At 41.4% G+C, this 22,164-nt stretch overlaps 1 protein-coding gene across 1 annotated transcript in view; it reads right to left on the bottom strand.

Moving 5' to 3' along the window:
- The window catches only part of polrmt (polymerase (RNA) mitochondrial (DNA directed)), a 43,183-nt gene that overhangs the window by 3,176 nt on the left and 17,843 nt on the right, over positions 1 to 22,164 (bottom strand). Inside the window, exons 10-19 of the mRNA XM_047588056.1 lie at positions 20,990 to 21,775; positions 20,716 to 20,838; positions 19,120 to 19,242; positions 17,970 to 18,149; positions 16,854 to 16,940; positions 15,203 to 15,316; positions 6,452 to 6,504; positions 3,069 to 3,167; positions 2,639 to 2,711; positions 553 to 644 (exon numbers count right to left, since the gene is read on the bottom strand). Coding sequence (XP_047444012.1) covers positions 553 to 644; positions 2,639 to 2,711; positions 3,069 to 3,167; positions 6,452 to 6,504; positions 15,203 to 15,316; positions 16,854 to 16,940; positions 17,970 to 18,149; positions 19,120 to 19,242; positions 20,716 to 20,838; positions 20,990 to 21,775 — 1,730 coding nt within the window. The remainder of the gene's footprint in view (positions 1 to 552; positions 645 to 2,638; positions 2,712 to 3,068; positions 3,168 to 6,451; positions 6,505 to 15,202; positions 15,317 to 16,853; positions 16,941 to 17,969; positions 18,150 to 19,119; positions 19,243 to 20,715; positions 20,839 to 20,989; positions 21,776 to 22,164) is intronic.

Here is a 22,164-nt window from a genome sequence, read left to right as displayed (position 1 = left end):
CATATTAGTGAGCCAAAATGTCTGTGCTTTCACACGTCCTCTGCTCCGACGCCTGTTAGAATGAATAATGTGGTAATGTGGAGAGACAAAGGAGGCGTAGGGCAGGTGGAGCGTATGAGCGGTAGAAAAGCCGGCCAATTATCCAAAAGAGAGAGGAAACTCAGCGAGATGTAAGTATAACCCAGCCTGAGGTCAGTGAGACAGACACAGGGCTCAGGATTGTACAATCTTAGAAACTCTTGTGTGTGTGTGTGTGTGTGTGTGTGTGTGTGTGTGTGTGTGTGTGTGTGTGTGTGTGTGTGTGTGTGCCTTTACCTGGTTTGCTTGCACATGATAGTGTTTGTCTGTACCATAAAAGATCGTAAAGATCATGAAGTGCATTGTGAGCACACAGACAGACTGATTAGGCTCATGTTTGTTGTGTAAGAATAATTCAAACAGATGTCGGGTAGTAGCTAACAATGAATGTGTACACTTTAATAACCAGATGACTAAAAATATATATATATACACAGATTAAACAGGCATGTGTATGAGGGTGTGTACACTCACATGACTCTGGTGCAGTATTTCTGCAGCAAGAAGTTGGACAACTCTTCAAGGATTGGCTGACTGTGCAGGGCGACGAACTGTTCCCGGCAGACCTGACAGGAGGACGATGAGGCAGAGAGAAGCGAACTTTGAGTTAGTCTGCTCTAAACGCTTGACCGACAAGCTCCTCGGACTACTCGAGCCGGCAAATGATGGGTGGAGGCGAGAAGGAAAAGAAAAAAAAATGTGACAGCAAGAGAGGAGAAACAACAAGCGCTGCTCTATCACCAAATCTGGCAAATGCATCATCTCCAAGACCGTGAACAACTCTGCCGTGAACTTCTCAGTTCTCACCTTTGCCAAAAGGTTTTGTCAAATTTGCAGCAAAAAAAATGTCAAGAGGATCAGATGTATTACTTGTGACGCAGTACAGGCTCAAACATGAAAAAGGAAGTATAATGATTTTCTGTGGTGGTGCACATTATATTAAAGCATCTAGAACATTTATAAAGGAACAATTATTCATCTTTGGCTCTAGTTTGCTAGCATGATTGTTAGCACCCATGTGAGTAAAAGATGAAGTGTAATACCCTGAAAGTGTGGCTGGCACCTTATCAAACAACAGTCAACTCCTCTTATTAGATACTAACAATGTGTAGGTATTAATCCTTGCTTAGTTGACACATTTCAATCAGATTCACCTGTCGCTCCTCCTTCTAGTCCAAATATGGTCAATTCTAGTTAAAAAGGAAGAAGGTGACGGCCAAATGCAAAACAATTCTGAAAGGGTGACATATCTGTAGCTTCATCCATCTGTATGAACGGTCAGTGGTTGTGCTGGATGTCTTACAGTATGTTATATAACTTTGGGGCATTCAGGTAAATCTTCAGCATGTAAACAGACTATTTTAAATATGATGCATCAGTCAAACAGCATCATGAAAACAAACCCTTCAAACCAGGTTGGGATTGTTGCTTTTCTCTGAAATATTAAAACTACCTGCATGAGTCACAAATGACAGTAAGTGTGTGAGCTATTTGACTTTAAACCAAGAATTTGCGTCTCACTTACATCTTTGTAAAACTATTCACCATCTCATTTAAATCCAGACCTCTGGTTACATCCAGAGTGCTATCAGGGAAGTTTTCCCTGAACATTTTCTATGCATTACTTTTACGATTTATGCATTTTAAGTCAATTTCCTCATAACTAGAAATTATTCTGATGTGTCTGTGTGTCTCGCTGAGTGAATCAAAGACCCATCTATATGGACGGGGCTGTCCAGGGTTTCTGACTCGGTGCACGGTGGGGTAGTTTTGTGCATTCATTTTTATAATTTCTGTGCGGATGCGTAGAAAACGGCCGGGTAAAGAATGAAGGACGGATCATGTGCCATTAAAATAAGGATCGTTCTCTTGCGCTTAGGTGTTGACTAAGACGTTTAATGTCCCTCCTCTGCTGCTGTGTTCAATTACCTGTGAAATAAGGAAGGCGTACACTCGCGCATGAGGAGACGGAGAATATGCGAGAGAATAAATGTAGTGAGAGGGAGCTGCTTCATTGGTTGTAAATCCACTGAGATCAAGTGAAGACATAAAACTGCGAATGTGCTCTGAAGCTACATCTACAGAAAATTGGGGCTTTATGGTAATTTTTTTTTTTTTTTTTCTCTAAGCTGTGTCTGGGCCTGACAGTCATTGTTTCAGTTCAACGGGTTCTGTCTGGGGCGGCTACCTGCAGCCACCAGACTGTAAATGGCATCACTCAGCAGGTGCTACAATATTAACAGTAGCTCCCATGGATGGAATATTTTTATCACCTGCTTTCACTGCACAGCACACAAAACAAGTTCAGTTTTCGGTGTCTTGAGAAACACACACAGTAGTTTTTGTCCAGCTCAGAAACCTCCAGATCAAGTTAAAAGATGGAACTGAATCACATGAGTCACCTTTAGCTTCAGTTAATCAGCAAAAGGAGGGGACACAAAACCCTTATGACACATGATCAGACAGGATGGAAACAGCTGTAAACGGATCATAAAGATGAGGGATGGTGAAGTGAACCTGGCCAAATAGGAGTAAGGAAGAGGCTCCTGTAATGCAATACCTTGTTCATGGTGTCCACGGTGAGGGCGTGTGTCCAGAAACAGTCGTGAACTGAGACGAATGTCAGCCCGGCGCTGAGAGGAGACGAGAGGACAGGACACAAAAGGGTCATGAGAGTTCATGTGCAGATTACACGGAAGGCGAAAAGAGAGTCATTAAAAATGTGGTAGGCTTTCGAGAAAGGTGTCAAAGCCAGTATGACTTCCATCAGGACTCACAGCACCTGTCATGAGGCCAATTCTGTTATATTAAAAGACAGATAATACCTGTCTGAGGTGAAGATCGTATTTAAGAAGAGACTGCAGTTTTTTTTTTAAAGCCGTTTGAGGTCAAGTGTACATGAGGAGTCAGTAACAGGAGCAGAAAAATGGCTGCACAGTCTCAATCCCTGATTCACGTCAGACGTTACAGATATTCATGTTAAATGATACCTGTAGCAGTGCAGAGCAGTCAGCATCATGTGTGTGGAGTCCAGAGAGTGGATGAAGTTTGGAGGGAAGGCGTTCTTCTGTTTAACCGTGTCTGGCCTCCTGAGACAAGACAGAAAACAAATACACTGATCAGCCATAACATTAAAACCACTGACGGGATACACTGAGTAAACGTCCTGTACTTCTGGGTACGATATGATGTTTTAGCCAAACATCTTATGAGCCATCATAACATGTCAAATTGGGCTCATAATTTTCAGGGAGATAGTTAGCAAACTCAGGTTTTGATTTATGCTTAAGTTTGTTGGCCTATAATATTTTGTTAGAATTAGAATTAGAAAACCTTTATTTATCTCACAATGGGGAAATTGCAGTTTGCAACATCATACACAGGGGCAGTAAAAATAATAAAATAAGAAGAATGAAGAGTGGACTGTATAAAAGATGAATAATAAAAATAAACAGAATAAAAACGTACAAGTATTGGTATATATATCATTCATTCTTTACACAGCAGTGTCGACCTGGGATGGAAACTGAGAATCCATTCTAGCAGAGCACCAATCCATCGAAATTGTCTGATCCATCTGAGCTTCTCAAATCCTTTCACATATGCTGTCGTGTTTTTACTCATTGTGAAATTATTATATCAAACTCACAACAGAGAGTCATGTCAGACAGGAGCACAATGTACTAACACTAAGCAATAAATAAAACAGTCAAAAAAAAAAAACAGTCATCCTTCGGAGCAGCATGTCCATTAGCAGTGGTGAACATCTTATGCCAGTACCGGTTTACATTTTTTAATCGAAACAAATATTGAATGAATATATAATTTCACATATGTAGCCCATGGACAAACATGGCTGATCATCAGCTCCTACCGACAACAAAAACTGACTAATAAGGGAACTGATAAAACTCTATGTGAAAAAGTTAAATTGATAATGGGACTTATTTGTTGGTCACTTAAATTTCAGTCACGAATGTTCCTACCAGTCAAGCTTTGGTTGTCACTTAAAGGTAATTTGGAAATACTGAAAAAAAACAGTTTTTGATGTTTCCACAGCTTCGTCCATATTAAACAAAATGAGTTGTCACGCTCACAAACAGTCTTCATGTGGGGCTATCAATCTATGTCAGAACGACTGTTCTATTGTGGACATTTCAACTAAAAATAAATTAAATACTTTCACGAAAGGCACAGACATTGTTAAGAGCTGCATCATTCCCATTATTAGTCACAGCCGTGCTTTCCATCCTACGACTAGTCAAAATGTCTGCTGAGAAATGAGCTTATCTGTGTAGATGGATTTCCACATCAATATTCATACTGTACTATGTGAGCTGGGGGACACCCTGTCGCTTTACTTTCTCAACACTAGCCAATAAGAGACCATCCAAATCTAGAAGTGACATGAAGGGAAGAGAACAAGGTGATATAAATGCAACGTTGTCGTGTGCGATGATGGGATTGGCAGTAAACAAAAAAAGCCTCCTGTCAGTCTTTATCCCCCGTGTTCCCATCACCCTGAGCCAGAGCCATTCAAATCCTCTGGGCCGTCACAGACCAGAACAATCTTCTAATGGGAATGCGCAAAGAGCAGCTAGAGCCGAACCCAAACATAGAGGCACACACCGCGCCTGTCTGTCAGCCTCGTCTTCCTTCCATCCTCCCAATGCTTTATTTTTGGCTTGGAAAATGTTCCAAAAAGGACTTTAATCGGGGCACTTTTTCGATCTGCTGTTCAGCACTTAAGCTCAGCAAAAATAAGATTCCTGGAAATTCATTTGCAAACACGTACGAGACGGCCCCTATAACTCACACCTGCACGCAGACGCAAAACAAACATGTCACCTTTAACTCCCTGAGGCCTGACACAATGGAAAGTCAATACTCGAAGGGTTAGCAACCACAGCCTACTGAAGTGCAACTGTCCTCCCTGCGGAGCAGGCCGTGGATTCACTTCATATCACAGGAGATGCCAGAAGTTGCGATACGGCTGCAAATGAGCAACTGTAATTTAGAGGCCTGGGTGGTCAGCGCTTCTTTAAACACGAGAGGGATAGAAAAAAATAATGAAGTCTCGAAGGCTGTCACTCCTCCTGCGTACGCCTCTAAACTTGGACGTTGTATAAGATTTCAGGGAGCTTTAATTACAGTACGTTCAGTTGTGCGCTCGCCCGTTTGTGTGTGTGTGTGTGTCCGTGAAGGGGAAGGGCTTAGGAAATCAGGAGGGGCGGCGTGGTGGGTTGGGGGGTGGCATTGTGTCAAGTTTGGCTCAAAATGTCAGTCTGATGCTCTCGCTGACAGCCAATCTCAAGTTTGAGGCGCGACTCTCTCATCTCAGACTTCCTCCTAACCCTCGCTCCACTCTGGCTCGTGTTTTGCACTCACAGCTGTGGATCTGTGGTGTACTGTGGATGTCAGGCCGAGGAGGACGGCTGTCAGTCTTTGTCATCCGCGTCTCCGGTGCCTTCGCTCCGTCACTCCCTCACTCGCCATCGGCCGTGTCAGTCTGTTTTTGTTATGTGCTCACTTCTGTCTCTTGTCAGCCCTCTCTATCTGCACATTTTTATCTCTCTTTGCAGTTGCGGAGCGCACGGCTAAAAATAGATGCACGTGGTAATAATTCAGTGTGAAACGTTTGAGTTCATTCACATTTTAAATCAAACTAATTTAGTCCACATTAGAGCCAGTGGCTTATCTGTCCAGCTAAACAGCCGCCTTATCAGTGTTATTCAGCGGGGGATGGAAATTCTACTCGACAAGGTAAATAAAGACATAGTGATATATGTATTTAATCACTATTTTTACATCATTTACCTGGACCAGTAAGAGTGATTGCTCTGCTTAACTCACTGGTGCATTTTCATTCCAATTTTAGTTCCAGTTACTTATTTTTCCATCATTATCTTATCTTGACTCCCAGATTCTCTGGCCTGTGATCTAATTTCATCTACAAATAAGTCTATTTCTAGTTAATAAATTACATTATTTCATGTTTCTCTAGATCTGTCAATGAGTCTTGAGTGGCTTAAATTTTAAACTACATCAACTATGATTTCAAAGCAGTTTCACAAAACTTCTGATGGCTCTATGACAAATGCTAAGCTACACCTCTAAAAGATGAATACAGGAAGTATGAAGCCAAGACGTGTGTCTCCCAGCTGAGACCTAACTAATGACCTGACTATTCCTTTCACCGGGTTTTCTCTGTTATTGCTGCAGGTCGTAAGAATTGATATATAACACAATAACTGCTGATGTATTGCCTAAAAATGTGAATAAGTGTCGCGAGAGAAGAGAGAGTTCAGGTAAAATCAGCTGTTTGTGTGACAGAGGATTAAAGGAAACAGGTGTTAGTTGCAGAAACACTTACTCTTTGATGTCGTGGCTGACCTTGACGTTTATGTGTTGCATGGTGCTCTTCATCTGGAGACAAAAACCAAGAAATCAAGTGGTTAATGATCTCATTTCCATCAGGTCTCAGCTAACTAATGTATCTGCTGCTCAACGTATAAAGCTACACAAACAAAAGCCCAAAGTGCTTTACAAGAAGGAAAAAAAAGCTGAAAACTGCACAGTGAACACATTTAAAAAAAAATAAAAAAAATGAAAATGAAGAATATATAAGATGCATATTTGGCGCAAATTCCTCTCTGAAACAACGACCTGTCAGACTAAAATCACCATCAATGTTTGGAAATTAACTAATATTTAATTGAGTTAGAAATTTTGAACTGCTAAGAAATGCAGAACATTAAAATTAGCAAATATTAATTAAAGGTCATCAGTGATTAAAGTCACACTTACTGGTTTTACAAAGGTTTAGAGACATTAGAACATGTCTTTCAATTTGTTTTTTTGGGTCAAAAATGAAATATTCTGTTTGTTATCACACACAAAAGCAAATCTTCAGTTTGAGACGAGTGTGACGTACAAAATAAAAATGTGACATTACCATTGGGACCAATTCTTGATTTCTTTCTCTAGTTTTGAAGCAACAAAACTCTTGAAATAAAATGTTAGTTATTGAGGGCTTAGGTAAAATCTTAAATGCATGACAAAAAATATCTACTTTAAGACATATAATTAGCAAGACGGGAGATTTAGGAAATAACACACAAATTAGGAATTAATGTAGTTTATTCAGGCCATTTCCACACTAGGCTTTACACTGCATAGGCTCTAAATGGACTAAATGATGTTATATTACTTAAAATGCGCTTGACCAATAGAAACCGTGGCTGACATGAGCCATTTCACCTCACAGACACTTCTAAATCATTGTGAGTAAATCTATTATGATTTAAAGCTTCAGGTTGACTTAAAATTGCTCTTTTCAGATCCCAGACTATCCAACCAGTATGAAGGTGTAAAGTTAATTAACTCCATTGCAATATAACATGTTTGATAAGATACAGAAATACGGCCTTTCTGAACATCCACTCATGCTACATTTTTTAACTCCTTATTTAGGTCAGTGGCAACACGAAGTCTGATGACACAGAAACTCTAGACAAGCTGCTTGAAAGCTGTGACCGCGGTTCAAAAGGTGCAACTCTGCTTTACTAATTAAAATAGTTGCAGTCGTCTCTGCGGTGTCGATTTTGTACTTCAAACCCAGCTTCAAACGGATAAAATATTACCAACTGGGAACAAGATGTCATTCGGCCATGTTTCATTAATGGATCTTGGTGAAAAAGCAGAGTGGAGGGAGCTGGATTGGACTGATTCTTCATACTGTGAATTGGTCCTGGACAAACAGTCCACCTTTGGGTTAAACAGAAGCGCGTGTGAGCACTTCACAGTATCCCCGTTACGGCCAGCACACCTTCATCACTTTATTGCTTTCTGGAAAGATTCCATGAAATGGGGACCTTATTTCCAGGAAAACAGTCACCTGGGAACCAGTGAATTTTTAACACTGACCTCATCCTACGTAAGTAAGAGCAAAAATAAACAACGGCCAGTAAGATCAAGGTATACCGTTTATTTTTATGAACCCCCTCCTCCTCCTTCTTGTTTCACTCAACTGCTCCCGTTGGTTAACAGTTCAGAATGGACCTACGCTGTTATCTCACACTTGGAATGAAGGGAACGAAGATACGATTTCAACTACTTCACCTGTTCTCACCTTACCCACAGTCAGACGTCTAGATTGGCATCTACCCGCAACCTCACACATATGCATTTACGCGTGTGAATGGACACAGCAGCTGGTAGTAACAGTGACAGGTAAGAAGAAAGAAACTTCTCACAGTCCCCTGCCTTCCAAATAATAATAATAAGAAAAAATGGGAGGCAATCGGTGAAGTACTACAGTGATGTCAGAAGCAGGTAACACTCATTCATGAAGCCTCATAATTCTGTCAGATTTAATGACATGTTGTTACACATGGCTGCAGACTATAACTCTGAATATGAAAAAGTGTGAAACGAGCAAGCTGTATTTCCACTTTCTGTGCTACAGTATGATGCTACAATAAACACTACATGAGTGACATACGTAATGGACTGAACTGTCAGAGGGGTGGGTGCATTGTGGGTAAGGTAGTCTTTACAACGAAGAAGAATTAAAAACCAGTTCAGCTGCTTTGATTTTAAAACTTTTTCCGTGAGTCTGGCAATTACAAGCTATCCAAAAACGATTATCCACTTAAAGCTAATAGCCAGACATTAATGGAAGATGAATGAGGCACAGCAAGGCAGCAAATCATATCCACATGGAGAAGGTAAACACACTCTCTAAGACCTAATCTAAAGTATCTATTGACAGTTGTTCCAAGCAGAGAGAAGACCTAGCACTCTAATCTCCTGAGCCTCCAGGGACCATCCAGTGATCTGGGCCAGGCCTGTGTGCTGGGCCACCCTTTCCATGTCCATGGGTGCAAACAACTGGCTACTATCATGGAAGAGATGCGGCTTACAACAGGCAGCCTACTCCTCATCAATTCCCGCACATTCCACCACTGAGTTTGCGTTACACTGAGCCTTCACTAATACATCCATGCGTCTGTTACTCTGCCTAAACACATTTCCTTTTTTTTTTTTGCACTGATGGATGGAGCTGTGGTGCTGAAACGTCACGTGAACTGTGAATAACCAAAGGGCTTTTCTTGTTTTCCTGCAGATTACCCAATAATAACGTAAATGAATAGAAAATGTGTTTGAGTTTGTCTGTTTGTTGCCAGTAATGAGTGGTTCCACGTGGAGGCTAATTTGCATCTGTTTCTTTGTTTTTTAGGTCAAATACATGGAGTGGTTCACAATAAGGCAAATAAAAATGACAATAAATCCACACTGAGCGGCATGATAGCTCAGTGGTGATAATTTTAGTAGAGAATTTTAGGGAGATTTACACGTCCTGAAATTGGTAGGCTGAAGGAAAACAGACGGCTCCATTCCTATCGCTTACCAGCTTTACATAACGACTGACTGACTGAAAATTGTTGTCCTCAGCGTGACCACTGCCACCCTAATATCCTCTTGAATCCTTAGGAGCCTTAAATAACCTCAAGTTTGGTGCTAATGCGCAGCGTTTTTATTTGATCTTGCTTGCTTCTCTGTGGGATGAACACTGAGGACAGCAGACCTTTGAAGTGAACATCCCTCTGCAATTCCAACCATTCCCCTTTAAGCTTCATTATGAGTCTATAATGACCTCCTGGAATGCAATAAGCCAAAGATTTTACGTGTTAAGCGCGATAGGGAGCTGTAAAGAATTTAGGCGGAGGGACATAACTTGTGGAGGGTGGTGTGCTCTCACATTTAAAGAGCAAACACACCCTTGAGCAGGCTTGTGATTTTAGCCCAGGCAGCGTCGACAAAAAGGTGGAACTGGGGCATCAGGACCATTTACACTGACATCATAGACTTGTTCCACTGACACATTGATGGAGAGCTACTAAAGCTTTACTTGAGTTATTACATCCAGATGAGTCTAATTAAAGGCAAGGCTTACAGCTGTGATCCACCAGCATGGGGGCCATAATAACTGCTCTACTATTCAGTGGGTGAAGAGCGTTTCTTTATATGATCTTGCCACTTTAATCTGCAACTCTATTGTTTTCAAAGAGACCTTCTCAATAAAAAGGTAATAAAAATGACAAATGACACCAGCCATGTAGTCTTTAAGGAAGATTTTAGTAGATGTAAGTAGATGTTAAGATAGATCCAAGACAAAAAAGAAAACTAAGACGTAGCTGCTACTGGTGGAAAAATTGGGAGGATTCATTTCAGTCTGAACCGAAGTGGTGGAACGAAAGACCAACCAACCAACCAACACAACCATCACTTAGATTTAGAATCAAAACAACTGAATAATGACATCTTATTTTCCAAAGAGTGACACATACTGTTAACCATGTTAGAAACAATGGTTGCTTTGCCGATTATAAAGCTGTGTAAAGCATAAATACAAAATAGAAATATATTCTTAGTTTCTCTGTAATTTACACTAATCAGGCATAACATTATGACCGAGCTCTGAGCATCATCATCATTTCAGTATAAAATAATTTTGTTAATATGTCTCCACTTTGGGATTTATTCATTCTTTATTCATTATTCGTTTAGGCTAATTACACAACCAGGCAGAAAGCAATTTATTAATCTAGAGAACAACAGATTCTTCTCCCCAAATATATATTGATAAGTTAGAGACTAGGTACAATTTTAGTCGACTCACATTTTCTTTGATTGATTACAGCAAATATCAAATAAGGGGGGACCACAGTGCGGTAAAACTCCATTACTTTCTGCACTGGCTGCTATCTCATCCATCATCACTGTAGGAGGACAGGTGGGTGGATCTGTCCTTCCCCTCTTAACATCCACTCTCCTAATGGACATGTTTGAGTGAGGGAAAGGAGATGCAGTGATGTAAAATGTGGCGAGGGTGAAAGAAATGGAGGCTACCTTTGATGTGAGTTATGGAGTGCTACACTCTAAATGAGGTCAAGGCCGCCCACTATAACCTTGTTCATTATAATGTATATGTGCATGGTATATGTACGAGACTGACTGAAACCCTGTGATGAATGAGACCTTGGCTGGTACTCTGGTGTGTCTGTGGGGAGTAGACGCTGGTAGCGTAAATCACCTCTGAGTATAGCGTATATGGTCCTGGAGTCATCAGCAGCTATAAGCTAGAGGAGGGTTCCCCATTCATCCCCTGACGGTTAATAACATATACCTCATCTATTTGAAAGGAACCAGTTTTGTGTTATAACTAAAACTCTGCTTTACTCTGCTGTTCTGGGTCACCTGTGCCTGTCCTTTTGGCACCCCCCCCCCCCCCTCCAAACAGCTGCAGACTTTGCAGTGTCACATGCACCCAAGAGCCTCGCCAAACTTCCTGACCTTTTTCCAGAGCTTCTTTCCTCCGGCCTTCTTTTTTCTGCCTCTCAGGGGTGTCCTTGAAACTCAAACTGCATTTATTATTTCATCCCAAAATGCCACGAGATTCTACCAGATCAACGAAACACCATGCTACCCACGGGGACGGCCCTCCAATGTTCCAAAGCAAACGGAGGCATGGAGGGCATCGCGTCGACATTTAGAGGTACCTAGTTCTCCTGAATTTAAATGAAAAGCGAGTGATTCTGACTGCACAGGCCTCCGTGAGTTTCACACATTAACAGCTTCTATACAAAGTAAAGGTAGGCTGGACAGACATCATATATAGCTGATCATCAATATAGCACAACAGGAGCCACAACTTGGTATATTAGCAATGTGGGTAGATTAAAAATAAGTAGTGTAAAGAGACTCAAGTATCACAGACCCAAAGTGACAAACTAGAGCTGAAAAACAACAATAAAGATCTGCCAGGCAACTAAAAAGATAGGAGAAGTCACGGGAATGCTAAATGACCACTAATTACATATCTGTGCCTGAGGATCCACATAATCAATCCATGATTGGTAAGAGGATTTCTTCAAACTTTAATCTAAAGGTATAATAATATCCTGGGCTCGAAACACATTAGGTTTAATTATTTAACCATGCCCTATTTTTATATTGCTAGAGGCCATAGGCAACTGCTGTACATTAATGCTCTGTACTGTACTTAAAAGAAAGCTGTCCACAGAGCCCAACTGTCCTAGGAAATCATCAATTACCACCAAAACACAAAGTAACCTGATTCTCTCCACATAAAGGACATTATATCATAAGCTTTTACTCATGCTATAAACGGACGAACCCAGGCACAGCCAATCCAGCTGATTATTCCCTTATGTCACCCTCCATTGAGAGTGAGATTTCACTGTAGCCCTGTCTGGAAGAGGGAATAAAAAAAATAAAAATGAACGGGGAATCTGAGACAGAGTGACCTCTGATCCGATTAGGATCTTCCAATCCTGTTAGGCAGCCTCCCTGATGTATGTTCACACTCCATTCAGCCACTTTAATCTACTCTAATTTCCTCCCCTCTTATCAGCCATGGAAAATCCTTAATCACACAGGTGAGCGTTTGTATCCCATCTCTGTATGAATGCTGGAAACGACCAGTTGTTGATGTGATGATATTGGAGCTGCTTTCCCCCGACTTACCGGGTTTCTTCCAGTGCATCACACTTCATTTTTCCCATTTTATCTGGAGTCTAATTACTAACGACCCTCAAAAACACAGCGGCCTTGGATGTAAGAGGCAGAGAGGAGAGTGGGAGATTGAATTTAATCCAGCTATGCAGGGAAAAGGTGACCTTTCTGCAAGTTAGTTTCATTTTTGTGGCACAATGATGCAACTGGATTAGAGAATTATTGCAGGGGATGAGGAACGTTATCTGTGAAACATGAGCTAAAACCTCATTCAGGGACACCGTTATCTCTTCGCTCATTCATATTTAGGCCTTGGAAAAGGCCCAGCTAGTCATTAAAAGAAGCAGATCAAATCAGGGGAGGCACCCCACTGCATTAACAGAGAGATACACCCTCTGAGGACCTACCATCTGTCACCCTCACACTCTTGCACTTGGCCATGAGGAGTCACTCCCCCTCTAAGCCGACCTCATGCTTGATGTCATTCTAATAGAGCAGGTAGCATGCTTGGCCAACCTGGAAGCTAGCTGTCTGATTGTCCTCGGCGTATGCTACATGTCTGTCTCCGCCTGCTGCTTTATTAATGGCTTAATGACATTAAAGTTCAAAGTGCGTTTTACACGAACAGACACACTTTAAACAAATGCGGCCTTTTTCTTTTTGTGTACACACAAACACACATAAAGCAGCGTTATCTGCACACGTGCTAGGACACAGACATGTTATCTCGGAAACATGTTTACTGTTAGCGTCGCCACGGTGACGGACCACTCAAGTGATGCCGATGAGCTCCGTTAAAGGTGGGCCACTCACAGCAATCACAATACACCATCGGTGGCACACTCCTGCACCAAACTCATCGAGACTTGGAAAGTGTTGTTGGGACATATCTACAAAGCGGCCAGCGCTTATAGCTCCATGATACCTTGGGTGTCCTCTATATGAGAATACTGAGACAATAGTCATTTTGTTGAGTCACTGTCATTGGACAGAAGATTGACAAAGGGATAAGAAAAAAAAAAAGAAGACAGTGAGTTAAAAGACGAGACATCGAAAATCCAATAGTAAATCTCACAACCTCTCTTCTTTGCTTCTATGTTTTGGTGGAAGAACAGCTCAACAGTGAATCACAGAGTTACAATGGTCATTTTTTACTATCCAGTCAGAAATGGCGAAGCTTCTTGGAAAACCATTCCCACACAACGAATGGTGAGTGCACCTCATCAAATTGAAATGTGAGCTAAGCGGACCACTTGGTAATTATCTATTTGTTGAAAAAGGGCTGATAAAACAGCATGAAAAGTCATTGTGTACTATGCATAATGGAAATGCAATTAATTCAAGTAAATGCTTATTGAGTCTCGTCAAGCCACAACAAGCAAATATTTGAAAAATGAACGTTTGTGGGATCCCTAAGAAAGGAAAACATCAGTGGATAAAACCACTGCTCTGTGCTTCAGCGCACATTTAGTCTAAAATATCACAATGGATACTACGCTAAAGTTCAGCTGCTCAGCTGTAATTTGAGCAGGTTCACATTAATATAGAAGGAACTGCGAGGGAGCTAAACTCCTTTCAACACAAACTGCCCAGACTTAAAAGGTTGATAAGTGAATCAACTGTCTGCAACTAAATGTTTCCTGGGCAACGGTAAATGATTAGTTTGACATTTAGATCTAGGTCTATAGGGCAGAGATGTGACCTTGCCTGTGAAGAGGATAATAATGAAACTAAAATACAATTTATCCGAGAGCTACCAAATGTTTTCAGCATTAATTTAAATTGAATGCACAAGAAACTGTCCAAATACTTTCAACCTGGACTGTAACTGTGCATTAAAAGGTCACATGCGTGCACTCGCCTTCTCTATGCCTATGGCTAACCGACCGCACTGATTTATTATCAGGTTCATTAGAAATTCCATCAGAGTTCAATGAAATATAATGTGTGCAAATTACTCTGTGGAATCTGTGGAATGAGGATTACAGTGAAAGTGATGATCCACCGCATTTCACTAGCTCATGGAAGTATGAATCAGAACAAAAAGACAAGGATGTGTCAAACATCAACAGATAACTATAAAGGACTAGGCCAGCAGAAACAAGGTTTCTATTATTGGTTGCTATGAAGGGAGAGAGATTAATGAATGCTGTTATTGTTATTATGAGTTAGGAGAGTTAGTAATTAAGAGAGTATACAAAGTGTGTGCCAGGGAAAGGTCAGTTGTAAAGATACTGAGGAGGACGGGAATGCTGAGAAAAAGAGTGAAGAGAAGCAGGAAAATCAGACAAAGACACAGGGGGAGACCAATAGGAAGGTTAGATGGTAGATTAATGAAAACGTATCACAATATAGACTGGCCTAAAACCGTCAAAGCTCAGCTGTCTGTCATACGTATGGAAACAAAATACCCATGAAGAGAAGAACGATCAAGGAGTGGGACGCAGACTTTTATGCAAACCAAGAGAACAGGTGAGCATGAGCATGACGGCTGATGAAGATCACATGGAAGCTCTGCAGTGTAACATCAATAGATCTAAATTATACCATAGTTCTCCCACACATGTCTTAGGGTGAGACCTACCACTTGGTTGCGTGCACGGTGGTACGGCTGAATGATGGGTAAACCCAGGGGTGTCACCCACTCCACGGTGTGGCCAGACTTGGAGATGAGCCTGGCGCTCTCCGTCAGCCAATCCTGCAACAGACAGAAGACATTAAGTGAACACACACACACACTCATACTCACAAAAGTATATCCAGTTCTGAATGAATCGTGGGTGCAAAAAGTGCCTGTTTATTTTGTGGGCACGTTTGTGTCTGTACTTATTATTGGTCTGTATGTGCAGATGAGAAGCTCACACTGGCTAGAAATATAAATATTATATCTGTGCATTAAGAGGATCAATCTGAAAATAGGAACCTCCAACGGCCGCAGCATCAACAGATGATCTATGCCTTTAACATCAACTTCTGCTGCTCTGATTCAAGGAGCTGCCAACAACTGTTGCAGTGAAACAGGTGAGGAGTTGTTGCTTACTCTAAAAATTGCATCAGTGCTGTTTGCGTAAGCGTCTGGCACAGTTTGTGTCCAAGAATGGAAACCCTATTAATGTCCCACAAGTGCCTCTTCACGCGTACGTGCACATAATAAGCTGTAGGAAAGATAAATATGTCCTAGCACCTGAAGCTGCAGTCTGGCCCAAGGCAGCTTTATTCATCATCACCTCCCTCCCTATGTTCCCAAGCACAATGAAATGAAGCTATCGTGAAAGGAAAGCAACAGGAGTAAGAGACTGACCACTGAGACAGACAGAGAGACGGATTGATCAGCCATCAGTCTGACGGGAGGTGGGCATAGAGGGAGATTGAGGAGTGGACAGACAGGGTGAGCACAGTTTGAATCGCGGCGTTGACAGAATGAATGGGAAATGCACTGAGAAGCTCTGAGAGGTCAGGGATGGCAGCACCGGGATTGATCAGCTAATTCCCTCTCACTCATACTTCAAGTCTTCCCTGTGAAATGAGAGGGGATGTGACCTATATAAAAGCAGTAGGTTAACACACACACACACACACGACCATCGGCTCGGCACCGTGGTACAATGGGAAGGGGATTTTTCATCTCAGACTGGGTCATCCATGCACATTCCCCAAAAGACCCACACACACACACAGACAGACACACACACCAGCAGTGGGTGGTGGTTCTATTAGCTCTCTAGACTCCTCTCTGCCTGTGGAGATAATGCACAGTCCCCTACCAGGTGCATGTCCTAAATCTATAAATGGAGTCTAAGTGATGAATGGGTGTCATTGCCGGGGCAACGGCGGAGTAAACTAGTGATTAATAAAAGTAAAACCACATATGCATCATTAGTAGGTCAGTAGTCAGAAATCAGTTGGCAGTTGGGCGATTTCCTCAGGAGCTTCCTGGAAAGATTTGGTGATGTGAATTTGAGAGACCTAGTCATACTGTACTATTTAACTCTAGTATTTATCACATGATGTAGATTATTTTTGGGAAACCTTGGAAGAAATTAGTTGGGAAAATATGACAGCTACATTATCATTACGCACACAGAGAAAGGTTAGAGTATCTTAGTGATTTGTTTTTGTAGTCAAACATTGTACAGGTATTTTTAGTCAACATTTCTTTTAATTGTTACCAGACGCCTTACAAGAACTGATCATTTGCATAAACATTCATCTTTATGAAAGGGTACTTAACTCACCTGGATCTCTCTGGTTCCTGTAAACATCTCCTTCAAGCCACTGAACACCTGGCGTACCAGATAGTTGGATGCTTCCCATATAAACTCCTGAAACACATTATTATACTCTGGTATTTATTCATGCTCCACTGCATTTCTAAAGTAAAACAGCACCTAGATATTTTCAGCAGCCTTTGTATTAAGGATACTGTTTGAGATGAATGGTATAATGCTAATAGTTATGCTGCTCATATCATTACAGTGATATGATCTCCTCCCTCACTAGGCGCTGCCTCATCTTCTACAGCCATTCCCCCTGTAATCAGTCACAATTACACTTCCCACTAATTCCCTGTTTAAACAATTAGGGACATTATGCAGAAGTCATTTAGCGCAATCCTCTGGCTGTGAGATGGTAGATACACTGACAGCAGGATCATGCTGATCCCATCGATACAGGCAACGAGATTAACTCCAACTATTGTAAGGAACTATATTGCTATGGGACTGATAAAAAGCGCTACAGTGCTGCAAAAGAAGATTAAATGCTTCCATTCTCCTGCCATTAGACAGGATGGGTGTGTCCATTCGTGTCCAGGCAAATCAAAGTGCAGTGATTTTGAACTAAAAATAGATTCAGCGGCTGCTGCTCACAGGGTATCAAATATATTCTTTGTGAGAATACTTTCATAGGCTTCCTGAAATAACCGCGCAATCTTTTATTTCACTGGGACCGGATCATGCATACATTTGACTAAAATAAACATTAAAAGCATCAGTTCTTTCTCCATGCAGCCCATTTAGAGACAGTGTAGTGTGACTCCACTGGACAAGGTTAAAGTTATTGAAATCCCTTCAAATCAGAGATCTATGTCCACTGTGTGATGCCTTCAAATGAAGCAACAATACCAAAGTAGGGTAGACCCTAGTAAAGAAGGCATTCTCCTCCATTACAACCAAATGACGTCAATGCATGTGTAAGAATGTATAGGTTGAGAAGAAGGCGTGGAAGGAGAGCCTGACAGAGGACAGCAAGTGCTAAAAGATCACGCTCTTACATGAGGCTGATAACACACTAGAAATAACGCAGTGTGAGGGAAGCCCCTCACTCGCCACCACCCTCCATCACTGCTGTACCTGGGGGAACTCATCAATCTCCTTCAGTCTTTTTGCTATCTGCAGGCGTCCTCCGTATCGCGTGACCCCGTACACCACAGTCATCACTGTTTGTTTGACCACCTTCCTGCTGATGAAGCCCTCCAGCACCTGGGCGATCTTTAAGCCGTTCGCTGCATCGCGAGCTCGGAACTCCTCCACCTGAAACGCACGAACGCGTCAGAACGTAAAAGGACAACAAACTTACATTAAACTGTCTCTTATGGGATGACATTTTAAAGTTGGTCCACAAATCCATGTTAAATATAATATCTAGACTAATGACTAACTGATTGTCAGATTGTCAGCCCACTATTTTCTTGACAATGAATTTGTCTGAAATGTCAGAAAACAGAAAAACGTGTTTTTGCTAAACAGGTTGTCATCAAATGTCAAATCCATCAAATTTGTATGACCAACAGTTTAAAGCCTCCTAATAATCAAAACTATTTAATATATTTCAATATGTTAATGGGTCTGTTAGTACAACCAGAGAATCTATCAAATGAAACAACCCTGTCATGTTGTAGATTAATCATCTAATTCTTTAGCTGATAGCTGAGAAAGTCTACAAAAATATTTATTTATCCAGGTAGACTTCACAAACCCAATATCATCTTATAGCCACTGCAATGCCCATGACTACATAACTACGTAATATACTTTGCAGTTACTTTGCTGTCTTTGAAAGGCCTGGAACAGACTTTCCTTGGCTCTCTCCTCCTCTACTGAAATGTCAGTCTGTCACAATTAGCTTCAAACCATTACTGAATAAAAGCATTCAGGTTCACAGCAAGCTGGAGACTTTGATAGCATTGTCCTGACACTTGCCCTTTGAGTCTCTATATGAGAAGCTCTTCGCTCTGCACTTTGATGCAAAGCACGAGAAACTAAGCACATTTAAATGCAGGACCTAAACTGAAAATATGTTCTCAACACTCTCGACTGTCACTCACTATGGGATCCAGTGAGTCATCTGAATATTAACAGATGAGCTAACGCAACGCGCCTTGCAACTGAAATCTACTATGATTTAGTTGTGTTACCGCTTTGCAGTTTAAAAGAGGGAGTGAAACAACACGAAACAAAACGGAAAATAAATAAATAAATAAGACGTTCAACTGGAGCTGACCTGCTGCGCCACTCCACTGTACACATCCTGGGGCATGTCATAGGGCATGAGGTTGACTGATCTGGCACCAATAACATCTCTGCCTAGAGCTGCATAGTGCTGGAGACCATTACAGGAGCCATCCTGCAGAAAAGGTGGAGTGGAAAAAATGATTAAAGCAGCTGTGTGGAAGAGACATAGAAAGAATTACTAAGATCGGCACAAAGTGGGAGAGGTCAGCCCAAGAAGAAGGGTTAAGAGCAACTGTTCTCCCAAAGTATAAATGACTTCATTAAAAGTAGAAGGACTACTGCGAAAATAAAGGCAAAGGAAACGAAAAGGAAAGAGGCCAGAGGGATTCACATGGACATTGGCCCAATTCATGGTGTAGTATTTTGACACATCTCACAGCCAGTTCATTTTGAACTTAAAATGAAAATGTATTCTGAATTTAATTTCAAAGACTGTATCTTAGAAATGATGGTTTATATTATAGAGATTTGGTGTGAAATTAGTGTATTTTACCACACTCTATCCAAACTGGTCTTTTTCATTTCATTTCCATCAGTGTGGCATCTGAACTAATGACCTCTCTGCTCTGCCTGTATGTCTAAGCTACAACTGACTCCCTTCATTTGTTCAGATTCTTTATTTATCTCTCAGAGGCTTTTCACTTTAATTTACATCAACCTGATATAAATGTGCCATTTTGATTTACAATTGATGTTCAGAGCTGCTGAATTAATTGAAATCCTTTCAAAAATGTGTTCAAAACATCTGCTGAGGAGATGCTAAATGCATTTAGTGACATTGCTTACACTACATTTTTGTCTGTCAAGCAGTCATCTGAACAAATACTGCCTCGTGCTGTCACAATCTGCTATGCTGCATGTTTTTGCTTTTCTTTTCCTCTTACTCTTATAAATACACTTGCTTTATTGAAACCAAATAAACTGTTTCCACTTGCATTAGTGCATTTTAATTGCTGTGATCTGCAGTGGCGATTTTCAGTAAAGTTTGGTATAATTTACTTGAATCATTGAAAAAATGCTGAAAATGTGTTTTCCAACACGAATGAAAGACATTCTCACTCTTAACAACAACAATAAGAACAAAAGCCAGAGATGCACAAAGTGCAAACCACACCTGCCTGAAGGTTTGAATCAAAGAACTCCTGACAAGATGTTGTGATACAAACATTTGTGAATGCAGTATGTCTCCAACAATGGCACCAATTCATATGTTTCTGCTGCTTTAGTTTGTGTAAGAAAAAAGTAGGGGCCTGAATATCAGATCTCAGTGTCAAGATGTCACCTGGTCTGGAAGCTAAGGGCTACAAGTTCAAAGCAGATAACATAAAACAATTCCAGGTTGCTCAGGAGTTATCTGCTTGTCAACTTTGATATGGCCTCAAATATCGCTCTATAAGACATGAACTTATTTCTATAGAGCTATAAACCTAAACCATGACAGAGGCATTGCCAAATCAGCAAATACCTATTGATAATCTATTCTAAATTATTTAGTTTTTTATCACTCTTTCACGGATTGTAGCCCCCTCAGTTTGAGGGTGCTAATTCAACCTGGTGTGCAGCTATGGGTAATGTATTACGGTACCTGGTGAACAGGAAAATGAGAGATGAACTGCGTTGGATCAGGCGACCTCACGGCCTTGGCTATCTCCATGCAACAAGCCAAAGCCTGCCAAGGCTCATCTGCATCCATCCACCACTTCTTACCCTGATTAGGACAAACAAGAACAAGGCAAATTAACGCACATACATAAACACTTCCTGAAAAACATTTAGCCCAAGTTCTTCATAACAGAAAAAGCAGGGCAAAACTATGGTTGGACTTAATAAACAGCAAAGACAACTAAATTCAGACTAACGTTTAGAGGGTTGTCAGCAGAATCCAGTATGACGTCCATGATACTGTTGGCAAACTCCAATCGTCCCTGTAGTGAGCTCCTCTTCTTTAACCCTGTCAGGTTGACTAAGTGGATCTTAAGCCAGTCCAGGCCCTTGGGACCAAGAGGCTTCCCCTCTGCAAACATAAGGATCGATCGCGTTACATCACTTCCAAGGTGGTTAAAGTGAGGAGGGCAGGGGTATGTACGTCCCCTGAAGTCCATGTTGTGAGGGAACCAGAAGATCTCATCCCGCATGTGGTTGGCGATGGACAGTTTATAGAGAGCATCCATACGCAGGCTGTGCATCTCACCGCCTTTTTTCTTCGCGTTCATCGCCTCTCTCTTTATGTGTGCCTTCTCACTGGCTGTGTAACTGGTATCGTGAGGGTTGAGGTAGGGTACTTTTGGAGCCTCCGACAGAGGAGGAGGGATGTCCAGCTTATCGCTGCCACGGTCGTTGAAGATGGAGATGATAATATCCAACAGAGGCTTGTTGATCCTCCAAGCACAGTTGCCCAGCTGGTTAAGTGAGTCGAAGACTGCGTGAAGGCTCTGAGATTTCTCCAACAACTCGTCATGTTGGGTGGCCCCATCTATTGTGCGCATCAGCTTGCTCGGTGTGAGCAGGTAGGATCCGAACTTGACTGAAGTCCAGGGCACAGGGGGGCACAGCATCGGGATCACATAGGAGTCAAAGGTCAACTTGGTCTCCATGGCTTCCTGCTGCATCTGAATCAGGATAGGGTGGGGCTTGATGAAACCAATCTGTGAGGAATACATGAGAAATCAAGTTAGAAACATTAAAAGAGCAGATGCTCTAATGCAAGTAGAACAATGTTTTAATCACAACCACACAAATGGCGCCGACTTATTTTAAAAATTAATTAAAAATTAGATTAGGTAAGCTTAATCCTGACAGAGTAAATTTTATTTAATTCAAGAATATAAAAAGAGATCAGTCACAGATGTTTAAATCACAATCAGATCAATGAACATCCAACATATTACAGAGCCTCCATTAAATAACTGCTCGTCAGTATCACACCTGAAACATGAAAAGTATAGACTGTTAAGTAAAAACTGTAATTTTACTGTGAGTAGCCACTAAAATATTGCTTACACACTGATCAGGCATAACATAACCACTGACAGGT

Source organism: Mugil cephalus, chromosome 6 (genome assembly GCF_022458985.1).
Source record: "Mugil cephalus isolate CIBA_MC_2020 chromosome 6, CIBA_Mcephalus_1.1, whole genome shotgun sequence".
NCBI lineage: Eukaryota > Metazoa > Chordata > Actinopteri > Mugiliformes > Mugilidae > Mugil > Mugil cephalus.
The sequence above is the reverse complement of the archived record's forward strand: the minus strand, read 5'-3'. Positions and strand labels throughout refer to the sequence as shown.